The 16,019-nt window shown below is 42.9% G+C and overlaps 1 protein-coding gene across 1 annotated transcript in view; it reads left to right on the top strand.

Annotated features, from left to right (window-relative positions):
* The first annotated feature begins 719 nt into the window (after nucleotides 1-719).
* The window catches only part of AFF3 (ALF transcription elongation factor 3), a 319,278-nt gene continuing 303,978 nt past the window's right edge, over nucleotides 720-16,019 (top strand). The window contains exon 1 of the mRNA XM_021538600.2: nucleotides 720-1,039. Coding sequence (XP_021394275.2) covers nucleotides 987-1,039 — 53 coding nt within the window. The 5' untranslated portion in view covers nucleotides 720-986. The remainder of the gene's footprint in view (nucleotides 1,040-16,019) is intronic.

Here is a 16,019-nt window from a genome sequence, read left to right as displayed (position 1 = left end):
TATCACAGCCGGTGCCTCACACAGGCTGGATGGCAGTGCAAGGCATCTTACTCGCTTTGGGTGGCAAATGCTGATGATTGGTACTTTTATTTTTAACCAGAGATCACTCATTTTTAAATGCTTTGTGCAATCCAGGGACCTTTATTTGCCTGTGCAGGTCTAGGTGGACCTGTACGGACATGAAGACTTGCACAGGTGCAGTTTATTACATATCTAATGAAGAACTGGTGCAAAAAGGCCTTAACCCAGCCCAACCCCTGGACTGCGGAGAGAGCCGGTGGGAGCATTCCGGGCCGCTGGCTCCATCACGGCGAACAACGGCTATAGCCCCGGCCCCGGCCCACAATAAATGCCACAATTTCTCCCCAGCGCTTCTCAGCCGAGCATCGTGGTGCTTTACCACGCGTGAGGTGCTGGTGACCCGGGGTGTTGTGGGCCACCCCAGGGTACCTGGCCAGGAGGAGGAGGAAGAGGGGGAAAAAACCCACCCCAAACCCAACTTCGGCGGGCCAAACCCCCCACCCGGGCGCAAGTTGCCAGCACTCCCCCTGCCCGGCGGGCTGTGCCGCCCCCCCGCGCCGGGCGGGCGCTGCGCGGACGCGGGCGCTGCGTGCGCGGGGCGGGCGCCGCCTCGGCCGCGCTCCCGGCGGCGGGCGGGCGGGCGGGAGGAGGCGCGGGGGAGCGGGGCGGGAGCGGAGCGCGGCGGCGGCGGCGGCCGAGCCGAGCCCAGCCGAGCCCAGCCGCGCCGCGCCGCTCGCACACGAGCGGCGGCACCGTGTGCTTTCTTCTGGGGGCAGGGTGCTTGCTTCTTTCCTAGGGGGAAGCGGAGGAAGGGGGCTGTGGGGTCCGTCCCCTCCCGCGCGTGTGCGGAGAGCGGCCGGCGGCGGCGCCGGGGGTGCTCCGCGCCCTCGCCCTGCCCGCGGTGCAGTTACGATGCGCCCCGGACGCCGTGTGGTTGCAGCGCGGCGGCGCTGACATCGCTCACCATGGACAGCTTCGACTTAGCTCTCCTTCAGGAGTGGGACCTCGACTCTCTATGGTGAGTGGTGCCTCTGCTCCCCCCGGGCGCGGGGACACAGGGGCTGCGGGGGATGTGCGGTAACTGGAGGGGGCGCGATAACTGGGGCATGTGCAATAATTTGGAGTGAGTGTGCACTTACCTGGAGAGGTGCAGTAAATTTGGGGTGCAGCAATAGTGGGCGTGCAATAAGGGGGGTGCATTGGCCCGAGGGTACAATAACTGGGACAGCGGGTGTATTAGCAGTGTCTCCTCTGTCACTTGCTCTCCAAGCATCGCTGGCTTGGCAGGGGCAGAGGGACGACTGCCCCCATCCCCTGACTTCCAGGGTGGGTCTGGGAGATGAGTGTGGTGTTTGGCTGGAGGGGTCACCTGCACTCGTCCCTCCGCCCCCCCCTCCCCCCCCCCCACTGTCACCCTCTTCCCCTCAATAATACCTTGTGCCCACCCACCTCTGGTACCTCGAGTTGGACTCATCCCCCATCTTTTCTGCACGCCCCTTTCACCCCCCACCCCCACCTTCGCTCCTCAACTCCCTCCCGGGCTGTCTTTATTGCACCCCCCGCGCTGCATGCCCTTGACCTCCCCCTGCACACCCCCGTCCCTGCCCGCCACGGCGGCGGGTGCGGGGCTGCCAGGGAGGAGGGGAAACAATTTCTAGAAATGTCATTAGCGGCTGGAGGTGGGAAGCGCTGCCCTCCCCCCTGCACCACCCTCCCCAAGCTGCTGCCTCTGCCAAGTCCCGGAGTTTGCTGCGGGAGTCACGCTGCCCCCGGGCGGCCGCCGCTCCCCGCCGCCGGCCCCGGGGCGGCGGGCCCCCGTCGGGTCCAGCGGAGGTCCGCGGCGTGGGGAGGAAGCGCTCCGCTCCCCGCTGGAGCCCCCGGGGTGCGGGGAAGCGCCGGGACCCGCGGGGCGATGCCGCGGTGGGAGCCCGCGGTGGGACGCGAGTGCGGTGCCGCGGAGCCGGCGCGGGCAGCCGCGCTGCCTTCCCCCGCGGGCCGGGCCGGGCCGAGCCGAGCCGGGCCGGGCCGGGCCGGGCGGGTGCGCTCCAAGCGGGCGCGCTCCGCGGAGCAGCGGCGGCACTGCGCGCCCGCCCGCCGGCTCTGGAGTGCGGGGAGCTGGGGTTTCTTTTGCCGGGAATCACATACCAGTGTGCATTTTGTTTAAAACCGTGTTAGGTGAGCTATGGCTTCTGTCAGTAGGGTGCGCGTTCGACAGCGCTGGCTTATCTCCTCGGTGGCAGGTGTAGCGAAAGAAGCTGGACCAGCGAGTCCCGTTAGTTGAGCTGCCTCTCGCAAAAGACTTCAGGATGATGAGAACAGCTTGCGCGGAATAATGTGGGTGCTCATAAATGCATACATTGATAACATTGAGCCTAATAAAACTTTTACATTGCTATGGGAACTTTAAAGAGCATGGATAATACAAAATTAGTTATTACCCCATAAAAGTTTTTAATTATAGTGTTTCTCTCTGTGACACAAGTTAAGGTTATGTCCTCGTTTCAATTATAAATACCGATATTCAGTTTATATCCAAACCATAACATTTATCTCTGGCCTGATTTTAATTTTACAGTCCATATGCATGGCTTTACAATTAAATTACATGTTTTTTTCTATTAAACAAAAGTGGCAGAAATAATGCTTTTACACATTTGAGTGCTGTTCCCTTTCTCCTTGAATAAAGAGATACATTGGGTCTATTTTCTTTTTCAGCAAAAGTGGGCTGTCCATTACTCTGTTCTCTGAGCAGGCTATTTGAGTTAATAATGATTTGAAAAACTAACAACGTAACTCTGGGACATTAGGGATCTAGGCTGTGTCTGGCCATTGCTTCTTCTCATAACCTTTTTAGCACACTTCTTGACTGTTCTGGAACCACTTTCAAATGACTGTGTTTGCCACAAGAGTCCTGTATGGGTCCAAAGAGACATCAACTCTTTTCCAGCTAAATTACTGTCTTAAAAATATCTGTATTTGCGTTTCTTGCAATCTTGTGGTTTCATAGCTCTTGTTACTTGTTTTCCTCTATAGCTGTTGCAGTTTAGAAGGTGAGTTCATCAGAAGGACTCCAAAAAGCACATTAGAAATCATTGCATAGTGGCAGGCCTGCATTCACTGCTAAACTTTCACCCCTTTGTAGGGGTTGAACTGCACAAATACGCAGAGCAGTGCCTAGTGAGGGGAGCAAGGGGGTTGCTGTCGTGTTTCTGAGTCCTTTTTGGGGCACTAAGTTTTGCCACCAGCTTTAGCTTGGAGTATCAGATCATGGGCTGAAAGTTTATCACGAAGCAGCTGTTTGACAAGTGGTTTGGAATAGTGAGTTTTGAAAAGTCGAGCAAACAGTAATAAATAAAAGCTTACTTTGGCTTAGTGAAAGCTTCCAAAGCCTGTTGTGAAGGTCAGCAGTGCTCTGGGGCCCTGGGTCATTCTCCCATTTGCAGGCAGGGTGGATGTTGCATGCTGCCCTCCTGCCATCCTGCCTGCTTGCCACGGGGCAAGTTATGGACATTCTCAAGAAATCTGGTGTGAATTCTGTACTTAACTGGCTAAAACAAAGCTTTTGAACTTGGTGATGTTCAGCTATGAAGACTTATGAGAATGTCTTCAAAGTTGTGCAGTTGTTGCCAAAAAGGGAAATAAAATACACTACATAGATAGAAAGTACTTCATGGCAAAGAGCAACACTTAAAGAGACTTAATTTTCTCTGCAACAAGAATGAATGTTGTCCTTTATTATTTTGAATGTGGCCATAATGGCAATTTGTGCACTTAATTTGTGACTGAATATCCACTTTTTGAAGTATTTGGTGAACATTTTGCTTAGAAGTGCAGTAATTAAATATTAATGTGTTGTTCTAAAGTGTTGTTTTCTTTTTTAAATTTTCTTAATTTATTTGAGATGTTTTTGGAAAAATCAAAAGGTGTTTCCAAATGAACAGAGGCATGCTAACCAATTTTAATAGATTGTTGCTATTATACTATTAATGAATTTTGTTTCCAATTAATACATGCTATGTCTTTTGCTTTGCTGTAACACAGAAAATGTAATGATATATCATGTAGTGACTATAAGACAGTATTTAGCTAGTAAACTCTAATGGTAGAATATTGTAAGCTATTTTCTACTAAACAGTAGTTTTCCCAGATTGTATGGATGCCAATAGCACTTCTGCTTTCCAGAAAACTACTATAATTCAAATAGTGAAAGCTGAGCACAAACTCAAAAGGAATTTTAAGAAAACATACCAATCTGTGGCATAAACAAAACTTGTGCCAATTTGGGAAGCTTTTTTTGGAACATTTTAGGGTGATCAGCCCAACTTAACTCAAGGTGTTGTTAGTGCTGACCAACAGAGTAATCTGTTATATGTTATCAACAGACTTCAAACCACAGCCCTGACTCCTGTTCTTCTTTCTCTATGCATTTATTTGTGTGCTACATGTGTAGTTTTACTTGTCCAGTGTCAAGGATGTAGATTCTCCAGTGTGTTACAGGTTTGCATTTGTTTACACTGGACAAAAAGAGATGGAAAATCACAGATGGAGGTGTTTTATACGCCTGTTGTACATCAGTAAACATACTATACATGATGGAAAGCAGCAAATGAACAGACCAAAGGACCTAATCAGAGTGCCCAGACTAGTTCTGCATTACAGGCATTTGTTTTGTTATTTGCTTTATTTAACAAATCAAGATCAAAATTCAGCCAGGTCCTTAACTCTGTGCTTAGGTTTAGGCACAGCAATAGTGAAGACCAGTCAGTAAAGGCTCTCCTCAAAAGCTGATGTAAGATACATGCACAGGCAGAGTTGTTCCCCACTCATTAAAAGCAATTAGCAGATGTATTAAAGCACTTACTGTGTTGTACCAACCAAGAAAATAATTTTGAATGTAAGATGTTTGTTAGCCACAAACAAAACAGTGTTTGTTTAGGTAAAAGAAGCTGAGTATGTAATTTGTTTATTTGGTAGTTACCTGATACTTCTGTGCATTTTGAGTTAACATCAGTTTTGTAGGGGTTGGATAGTCCTGTAAAAAATGTATGGCTGTATAGCTTCCAAGCTAAGATCAATATCAGATGCCACAGTATAAGATGGCCCAGTGTGTTTTACAGACCTTGTACTGAATTATTAGTTCATTTGCTATCTTTGGGTCTGTTCCTGCTCCATTTGAAGTCAATGAGCGTTTTGTTTGGAAGTTGCTATTAACAAAAAGTGGTCAGACATCCAGCAGTCTTATAAATGAACCTTTTGTAACTTCTTGATTCCAGGTTGCTTGGCTTTTAGTCTCTACATTTTATATTTGAGTAAGGCAAGATTTTTTTTTTCTTATGTTGCATGTTGTTTACCAGAGACAGTTTTAGAAAGCTAATTCTACACATACTTCTTCAGTCAAAGTAGGAGATCACAATGTTTACTTTCAGATAACTGTAAGCAGCTACTTTGGGGTGAGAGGGGTCACTCTCTCAGTATGGTAACAGGCTGGACCAGCTTGACCTTTTTACAGAAAATGCTCAGCAATTATACCTCCCTCTCAAAAAAAAAAAAAAAAAAAAAAAAAAAAAAAAAAAAAAAAGTGTCCTCTTTTATCTCACATCTCCTTTACAACTCTACTCCAGCCTGTGTCTTGGACTTTACCCCTTATTTTTTTCTTTTTACCTCTTACCCCTTTTCAACCATTAATGCTTGAAATCATCTTTGGCTTTTTATTTCTCTCTGTGTGGTGTTTCCTATTGTCCCTTCCTCCCAGTGTCAACGCACAGTTACCACCTGTCCCTCACTGAGATCCCATCTAAAAATTTTCTCTTTCTGTGATGATTATAAGTTGTAAGAAAACAATAGACAAGTAATAACTATAGATTGTTCCCTTCTCCTGCTTTCACAGCATGTTCTCTCTTCTTGATGCTTGTTTTTTAGGCTGGAAGCCCTTTGGGTCAGGAACTGCTTTTATTGTTTGAACTTTTTTTTCTTTCAGCACTGAACAAATTGTATGTGCTAAAACATTATAAATAATAAGAAGAGCAAGCTTTTCATGGTCAAAGTACTTTATAAACATCAGCTGAATAATAATATTTTAAAAACATGTCTGCTGTGATGTGTGAGTGTTCATTTGCTGGATGTAATATACCACATCCTCTTCATTTGAATCTCCACTGAGTCCAGAGGATTTGCTAGTTTACATCAGATGAGAATCTGGACTATTATCTCTAATTCACAGTACTTAATATTTTTTTTTAAGAATAATTTTTTAAGCTTGTGATTTGAATTTGTCTAATAAGTAAAATTCTGTTACACCAATAGGACAATGGATGTGCTTTCATTTGTCTCCCTGAGGACTGTTTGAGTACCTGTGCCCAATTGTGTGATGCAAGAGATGAACAACCCTTTAAGTTCATTCTGACACTCAGACGTGTAGATTTGTTCTCCTCTGGGGATGTATTCATCAGAAGTTGAGGCAAAACCCTTACTCTAGGTTATTGGAGAAGGGTTCAGAAGAGTGCATGAGATGCATGCAGCATTTCTCATTCTTTGTGAATATTTTGAGGAAAATACCAGGTTTCTTAAAACTAGTTGACAAGAAGCATGGGCCATTAAAAAGCAGCATTCCAAAGAATACTGGCTGTGGGAACATCTTGTCATCCATATATTAGAAATAATTTCATACTCAACTCCATGACACTGTCATTAAGGAAGCAACTGTTTAATTACAGGGGTTTCGAACTTCATAAAACAAATTAATCCATTTGCTTCATATTTATGACTAGGAAATGACAAATCATGAATAAAAAGAGAGATATGTTACAGTCAGGTTATTACTTTTTTAATAATAGGAGTGATAGAGTAAAAGCTGTAGAAATGAAGAGAAATTGGCATCACATACAGGTAAAAATCAGGGAGGTTATATTCTGTGTGACATGTTGTCTCATCAGACAGACTGATCAGGTTGTTACTGTGAAGTGGCCCTGTCAAAAAATGAGATTTCAAAAGGATGGCATTTTCTAGGAAACCTATGGAAACTTTCTTTGTATATGGTTGGTTAGCTGTAAGGCTGATTCCAGGGGAAAACCGTAAGTTCTTAGGGAAAAACTGGAAGTAGGAAAAGGGAAAGCTGCGATCAAACTTCCTTGGTTTTGAACAGAATTAGCTCTTCATAAACCCTGCCCTGCTGGCAGTGGGGCTCCCCATTTTGGTACTGCTGCTGAGGACTGGATTCACTGCCTGACTGCTCCCAGGGGGGACACTGGTCCCTGCTCTGGCCAAATCCATTGGAGTCACTTAATTGCCAGTAGGGCAACTAAGAGTAGGACTACTCTTCTGTCTCTTAAAAATCAGTATTAAGACATTGGTTATACTTGCTGGTTCTGCCTAAGGCCCCAGGAGAGCAAATAATGGATACTTACAGTTGAATACTCAGGTAATACTGTGCATAATTTCTGAATAAATTGTGGGTAACTACAAATTTGTACTTAGGAGAAAGAGTGAATGAACTGTAGTGACAGTTAAATGAACATAATGACAATTATTAATATTCTGTGCTAAACGTTTTCTGTATCTTTTCAAAGGTAAAAATGCATAACTTGTGTTCCTCTCTTACAACTTGATAGCAAAACTTTCCTAGTACCTTAAGCAAACAAAAATAGTGTTAGTGACTTAGGAGGACTGCATTTTGTCCTCTTAGGAAGATTTAAACCCGAATGCATGTACCAAGGAGCTGGATACAAATGTATCTTGGGAAATATGACAGTAGGAATGCAATTTAAACTTAGCCTCAGAGACCCTTTATGTATTTCTTAAAAAATAAATTAGTTCCAATGCAGCAGTGGTGGTCTCAGCAGGAAGGAAACACTTAAAATTATGCAGAAGGGACCAGAAATCTTTGCTAAGAAGCTTTTTGTTGCTATGTTTTGTTTCTTAATAAAGATGATCCACAACTGTAAGTACTTAAAACTAAAAACAAGAGGGTTGTATCTGACAAAGCTCCACAACTTCTTAATGTAACCCAGTCTTTCTGTGTGGTTGTTTGCACATGTTCTTGAGCAGAGAAAGAGTCCTTTGTGGCTCACCCTGGTTTGACTACATGGCAGGAGTGTACAAACAGAGGATGAAGGTTGTGTCTTCTTACAGTGAGTATGTTTTGATTGCTTTGAGCTGCAATCATTTCTTTCTGCACATATCACTTTTGAAATATATTAGGGAGAAACTCATGGCTTCCCTGGCTCGTGCATTGCCATGATGGTGCAGTCTAGGTGCCAGGTATTATGATGACCTGTGGTGGTAAGAAAAATGCAAATATGACAGATGGATCAGAAGGAAAAAGGTTTGTTGATATGCATTTGCAGAGTTCAGATTCAAAAGCCATTTCAGCAGTAGTCTCTCCAACCATGCATTTCCCTGTTTTTCTCCTTGCCTTCTTTGTTTTGGTCACTGTGAAGGTTTTGGGGAGCCTGTTCTCAGGCATTGATGTTGGCAGGTGTCCTAAATCTTCTCTGGGGGGATGTTACCTTTTGTTCTGCTGATGCTAAATGGTGTCTACATCCTAGTGATGCACCAAGAGAAAATTGATTCCTTCTGTCATTGACCACTTGTGATTGACCAGAAGGGTTCATCTCTCAGGTCTGTCAATTTCCTGAGAGAGTGATGTAAATAATGTCTTTCTGCTCATTTGCTTTAGAACAGCAACTGCAATAGATGGTTGTACCTTAGCCTAGAAAAAATTAACAGACTGAGCTGACAGAGACTCTGGAGAAGATAATTACATTGATATGCATCCAATAGAGCACACTTTTTAATATTTTTTGTTTCTGACATAGGGAGGGAACTTGTCATGTCATCAACTGTTTTTAAAGGACAAAGTAACAATAAAAGCTAAGCATGCATTTCTTCATTTGTGTTTGGCAAAGAGAGTGTAACATTTTCTCCAGGATGATGACCTTGAATTAACTAAATGTCACTAGTTTAAAGAGTAAATTAATGTCACAATGTGCTTTATTTGTGGGTAGGCTTGAAGACTGTCAGGAATTTCTTAATACAAAAGGTGTTTTTGTGCTAGTCCATTTGCCAAGGCTCCCCACAAGGAAACCACCATGATCCTGACTTGTCTGAATTTGTGTCACCACATTGCCTTGTACACCAGCATGTTTGCAGCTCGTGGAGCTCAGCCTTTCAAAGTGTATCATGGAATCACAGAATGGTTTGTGTTGGGAGGGACCTTAGAGACCACTTAATGCCAACCCTGCTGCCTTGGACAGGGACACTTTCCACCACACCAGGTTGCTCAGAGCCCCATCCAACCTGGCCTTGAACACTTCCAGGACAGGGCACCCACAGCTTCTCTGGGCAGCCTGTTTCAGTGTCTCAGCAGTGTCTTTACCCTCACAGTAAATAATATCTTCCTAATATCTAATCTAAACCTGCCCTCTTTTGGTTTGAAGCTATTCCTCCTTGTCCTGTCACTACATGTGTAATAAGACTCTCCCCAGCTTTCCTGTTGGCCTGCTTTAGGTCCTGGAAGGTGCTAAAAAGTCTTCCCCAAGACTTCTTGTTTCCTTTTTCTAAGGAGTGAATCCCATTCACAACCCAGTCTCTCTCTAATGTGAAAAGGGAAAGGAGTATAGTTGGGTTTGGGTCTGGTTTTTGGTAGCTGCCAGTGTCTATGAAAATCTGTTCCAAACCCATAGCATCGGTAACAAAAATATACGTATTGCCAATATCTGTGGTAATGTATACCTGTTAATGTATCCCTGGCCATTTAGTGCAGATGATTCTGCAACATCTGAGGTAAAATAGTGTTGAGATAACCCCAAAAAAGGAAAGCACAGATAAATGCTTTTGATGCTGGAGCTGAGCCAGCTTTTGTAGATCCAAGCAAACTATCTCTTTATGGCATTCTTCAAGGCTTCACACTTCACAAGACCTTGCCAACTTGGGTGTGTGGCTGTGTGAACATGATTACATAGCAAGTGGTATAAATGCAACCCTTTTTTTTTTTGTTGATCTTAGAAGTATATAAGTAGCAGTATCTTGAACTAATTACAGCTGATGTAAAGCACATTTAAGGAAACCCATTAGCAAAGAATTAAAACTAGAGTAGATTAGCTATTCTTTAATGGCCTTAACTGTAGATCTTTTGATGCCTTGGTAACTTTTCTAACACTCATTGCTCATCTGTCTTTATTCAATGACTGAGAAGCTTCTTTCAAGTCACAGTGTGGTTTTAATGTGAATAATTTGCTGTTTTCTGCTGAAAAAATGATTACCTGGAAAGGTAAATTCTATGGAGTTCTGTACTGTCTTTGTTGTTGAGATTTAAAGCATTTTGCTGCTCAATGTGTCTGTATAATAGAATGAGCAATCCTTAATATGCTTCCTAGGAGTTATTAATTATTTACTTTCTTGAAATACAGATCATAGACAATTTTACATTACTTCCCTTCATACAGACTTTCTTGACTCTCTTTTTATTTTTGTATGCTTTGCAAATGCCTATAAATTCATTTTCACTGAAAGGGGAAATAAGTAATTTAGATGATTGCAGCTGTTTCATAATTAATTAATTTCAATTTAAAATAATCAAGTAGTGCCCATCCATTGTTCTGTGTACTTTTCCGAGGCATTAAGATTCACAATGTCAAAATAAGTTCCAGATGGCAGTGCATACTTTATAATATGAGAAAAAATAATCTAGTTTTGTCAAAAACCTGAAGATTCCTGCCCTGATCTAAAAAGGAAGTATTATGTTTAAGCATATTTTTCAGGCTTTGAGCCATTGCTTTAGGAATTACTTGAAAGTCCCAATTTGAAAAGTTTTATAGGGTAGTAACTTACAAACAGAACTATAGAGTAAGAAGAATATATATGGCTATATATTAATTTGTTTCCTCAAATATTCCTGGCATCTGTTAAAATGTAACAAGTAATAAGGCTTAGCACATTTCGCCCTTTTTTACACTCTTCTGTGATAAAGAGAAATATTTGCAATTATAAATCATCTCTTTTCGAATAATCAATAAATATCACATTCTCCTGATAAAATATTCATGGTAAAATGAAATAAAAAAATTGAGGGGAAGGAAAAATAGTGGAAATGGTGTGCTGAGAAAGTTGGTATGTTCTTGTACTTTAATATGTGCTAGGGTTAATGGAAGAACTTTAAGGTGGCAGTTTGCAATAGGAATAAAAAATATTTTCTGAACTTGAAAGACTCTTATGTAAGAGGTTTACATTATGTAAATGTTAGTGTTATTGGCAATAGCCCATTATAAAGGAAAACTTCATATTCAGAAAGGCATTTGCAAATAATGGCATAGATGCAGCAATCTCTACTCCTCACTTGGACAACTTTCTCTTTGAAGTCAATGGAAGTTTTGCCTGAATAAGGTGGAAGAAATTAGCCCATTCATTATTATCTGAATTACATCAAGAGCTGACTGCTAAACAATAAAATCATGATTCATAACGTAACAGCTTCACTTAATTCTTTTGTAGTCTTAATATATCTCATTATATGGTACTTCTGTTCTTTCCTCTCTGTGCAGTATTCAAATTAATAACAAGCACCTTTACATAACTGATGGTTCGACATGTTTTGCTGCCTTAGCAAGATCAAAGGATTTTATATACCCTTTTTGGATAGATATTAAGAATAGGGTGATCAATCTCTTCAGTAACCATTAAGCACATTGTAAATATCTCAAGGTACCCAATTAGACACAAGTGGTTTGCCAGATGCTGAGAGCATCACCAGTTGTCAGGAGATCCCCAAATCTGTGGGACAGTCCAGAATTTATTAGGGATTAGTGGTGGTTTGAGTTGTCACTCCACTGATTTGTGGTCATTCAGCTGTGCCCTTCCATAAGCAGCCTGCATGATATGTGGAGATAAGGTTCAGGTGACAGGCATTTTGTCTTGCCCCCCAGGCACCTTTGGGTGGGTTGGGGGCAGGGATGGATGGACACTGGTGTTTCAGTTCCTCTCTTGTGACCAGAGAGGAATGCGAGTCATAGTAAGTGAAATAGCAAAATTAGAAGGGCATAAGAGAAGCAGACTGAAGAGAACAGCTCAAGAAAAGGGACCCCCAAAAGGCTTTATTAGGAAGCTGGAGTTAACCCATTAACCCCTCTCCAGGAAGCCATCTGCAGCCTTCAGGGTTTAAGAATTCTTTTTATCTAGAGATGTAATTGACACAAGATGTGTAACAGCTGCAAGATGTCAGCTTTGTCAAAGTAACTAGAAAAATTAGTTCTGCGACACACACAGAGCAAAGTAATGTATAGCTAAAAAAAGGAAAATGAATAAATTATCATAAAGGTTAAAAAGAAGAAGAAAAACAGTTGAATAATGAAAGTTGCAGTTAATTCTGGAGCATTGATGATTTGAAATTAAGTTACAATGAAAGTTTCCAAGAAGAGCCAACATTCTATTTACCCCAATAGAAATAATAGTGAAACTCCTTATGTTCCCATTATAGCCAAACTTTACTGAGGGCCTGGAATGGTCAGCGTTCTGCACTGAATCCAGAGTAGGGTGGCTGCTGTGTCATTTTACCCTTCTGCCTGTTGCTGTTGTTATTCAGCATTACCACTGCACTTTGCATCTTCATAGGGACCCAGATTTGCTGTAACAAGAGCTGCTGAGACTTGGGACAAAAATCCAGTCATGGTACTAAAAACTTCATAGACAAAGTGAAAAATTGAGGAAAATTATGGATAAAAGGCAAAACTGGTCAGAAAGGAAAGACTGGACTATTTTAATAATCTGAATAAACAGCAATTGCAGCAAACCACCAGCCTGACAGTGCTGCCAAATCCATGAGTGTGAGCATGATGGGAAAACGGAGAACTTTCTTTTTAAGAACCTCCAAAGGAACAATGAAATGATTTGGGCATGTTTATGAGGACTCCTCCCAAGTATGAGTGACAGCACAAGAATACCCTGAGGGGGATTAGCTGGAAACTTGGAGAGCCTTAATGGGTCAAGAGAAGACTAGAAAGCCTTATTGTAATAATTTTTGGTAATGACTTTTCATAATGCTGGCGACAGGCCACAGAGGGCCTTCATGGTGAGGAAAGTGGGAACCAGTGAAGGGCTGTAAAGAAAAGAGGCTCATAGTCAAAGCACCCTGCCTGGGAAATGCTGTTGGCTGTGGCATCTCAGTTGGAGATGGCTCTCATTTGTGAAATCCAGTTGTGCAAACTAAGGCATTTGCAGCAGCAGAAAAATGCCCTTGCCCAACAAAGTCACAAAGTCGGATGGGTCTCAGTAACACATTATAATTTAGAGCTCCCATAATCCCAATGTGTTAAAGGTCTGATACTGTAATGCTGATAACTATTGAGTGTTCTGTAAGGCACTTCAGCACCTCATTAGACTACATGTGTTACCAATGGGAACTAATTAAATATACCTATTACAGTACTACTATGGAGTACTGCTACAGTACTGCTGCTTTGGATCAGACTGAGTCTTGGAACATTGACCTGGATGCCCATCAGATACACCTAGTTCCCACTTTCCAGAATTACTTGGAAATATAGTAAAACCTTAAAGAAAATGGAAAGCCTTAAAGAAAATGGAATTCTGATTTTTTGAACAAATATGTAGCTCGAGTGTTTTTCCTTTGCTCAACTCACATTCATGTGCCAAAACAACTAATAAAATTTCAGACTTGCTTATATTGTAATTTGGTTGGCAGAAGAAAAGTCATCTATTAAAGCTGAAGTCATCATAACTCGTTAGGTGCTAATGTATCTGCTGTGCGGTAGAAAAGCTCTGTTGAAATGCTGCTAGTTTGCCCTCATCCACTCACAGTTATCTCTTGAGGATTGGGAAGTATAAACAAGTTTTCTAGGAATATGTGCTAAGAGTATGCTGATGTAGCTGCATTTACTTTATCCCAGAATTCTGTCTCTCTCTTCAGGCAAGCATGGAACCAAAGCGAATGCAGAAGTTTGGGAATGGTTCCTGTATTTCCTTCTAGGAAGTCTCAGGGGAATAGGTGATTGTGTGTGCTCACAGATGTCCTGGGTACATGCAGTAAATCCAACATTTTCTGAGCATGCTTCTGGCCTTGCTGCACCTGGTAATAAACCCTGGCAATAAATCAGGTGATCTGCACATGCATAATAAATCCAATGCACCTGAATGCCAGAATACAGGATGCACATGCTGTGCACAAACTGGCGGCTTTCCAGGTCTTCTGGATGTCAGGTTTCCACTGTGACAGGCTTGCCTGGGAGTTCTGGCAAAACTGCTGACATTCTCTTTTTATTTCAGCATTTCCAGGGCACGTCCAGGGGGAGGGGGACATATGGGGGCTGCTAAAGCTTGAGCATCATTTTTAAGTGTGCCTGTACTCATTCGAGCCATGATACAAGCCTGAAAATATAAACAACCCCATACCTGTAAAGGTGCTCTTTCTGTCAACTTAGGCATTTTAAAAAAATAATACCCCAATTTCTTTAAACTTCGAATCTATTCTCCAATTTCTTTACATTAATTTTGTGTGTATCAGGTGAATGTTCTTACAGCTTCAAGGCATCATCATCTTGAGTACCCTCTCAGCATGCCTTAAAATATTTATTTTTGTAGGAGAACTTTAATTCAAGAGCTGTCAGTGTGTGAGGACCTGTGAGGACCTTCCTGAGGGCCATGGAGGTCAGAGCATCCCAAGCAGGGAAAGACTGGAGCCTCTAGTCATGCACTTTGATTGTGTATTGTTCTGTCACCTTGGAGGATGCTCAAAAGCAGACAACTTCAAGATGGGTCATAGGTTGCTCCCTGCCCTGTAGGCCAACTGACTTGGCACAAAATACCTTCACATGCTGGAAAGTAATAGAATTACAGACTCATAGAGTGGTTTGAGTCAGAAGTGACTTTAAAGATCATCTGGTTCCAACTTCCCTGCCAGGACAGGGGTGCCATTCACAAGACCCCATTGCTCAGAGCCCCATCCAACCCGATCTTGAATGCTTGCAGGGATGGAGCGTCTACAGCTTCTCTGGGCAACCTGTTCCAGTGCTTCACTACCCTCTGGCTAAAGAATTTCTTCCTAGCATCTAATTTAAACACACCTTCTTTCAGTTTAAAACCACTGTCCCTTGTCCTGTCACCATCTGCCTCTCCCTCATTTTTAAAAGCCCCCTTTAGGTACTTGGTGAGGTCTCCTTGGAGCCTTCTCTTTCCCATGGTAAACAACTCCAGCTCTCTCAACTTGTCTTTTTAGGAGAGGATCTCTGATCATCTCTGTGGGCCTCCTTCAGGCCTTCTCTAAGAGGTAAATGTCTTGTGTGGAGGACTCCAGATCTCTATGCAGTATTCTGAGTGGGATTTCATGACAGCAGAGTAGAGGTGGAGGATTGCCTCCCCTGACCTGCTGGCCACTCACCTTTTGATGCAGCTGAGGATTCCATTGGCCTTCTGGGCTGCGAGTACACACCCCTGTCTCATGTTCAGCTTTTCATCTGCCAGAACCTCCAAGTTCTCAGCAGGGCAGCTCTCAGTGACTTCTCCCCATCCACTCATATCTAGGATATACCCAGGTGCAGCACCTTGAACTTGGATTTGTTGAACATCATGAGGTTTGGGTGTGTCCACTTCTCAAGCTTTTCCAGGTCCCTCTACATGGCATCCTGTCTTCTGTTGTGTCACCTACCCCACTCAGCTTCATGCCATCTGCAAACTTGCTGTTATGTGGGACCATATCAAAGATTTTACAGAAATCTAGATAGATTAAATTTGTCATTTTCGTGCCAACCATTGCCATAACTCCCTCATAGAAGGCCATAAATAGTAAATAGGACCAACTAAGTTTTACATTAGTAAGATAAAAAAAGGTAGCCACGTGCAGCTTATTTATTGAAAATGCTTCCTTACCACTTGGTTATTGGAAACCCTAAGTATATACACTAGGGTTTGATTTTATTTTGGTCTGAGTGATGGAGGTAATGAGCCCCATTGAGAAATGGCAGCAGAGAATCATAACGGTGACCAGACTGGCA

This window comes from Lonchura striata, chromosome 2 (assembly GCF_046129695.1).
Source record: "Lonchura striata isolate bLonStr1 chromosome 2, bLonStr1.mat, whole genome shotgun sequence".
Lineage (NCBI taxonomy): Eukaryota > Metazoa > Chordata > Aves > Passeriformes > Estrildidae > Lonchura > Lonchura striata.
This window is presented reverse-complemented; position numbering and strand designations above follow the sequence as displayed.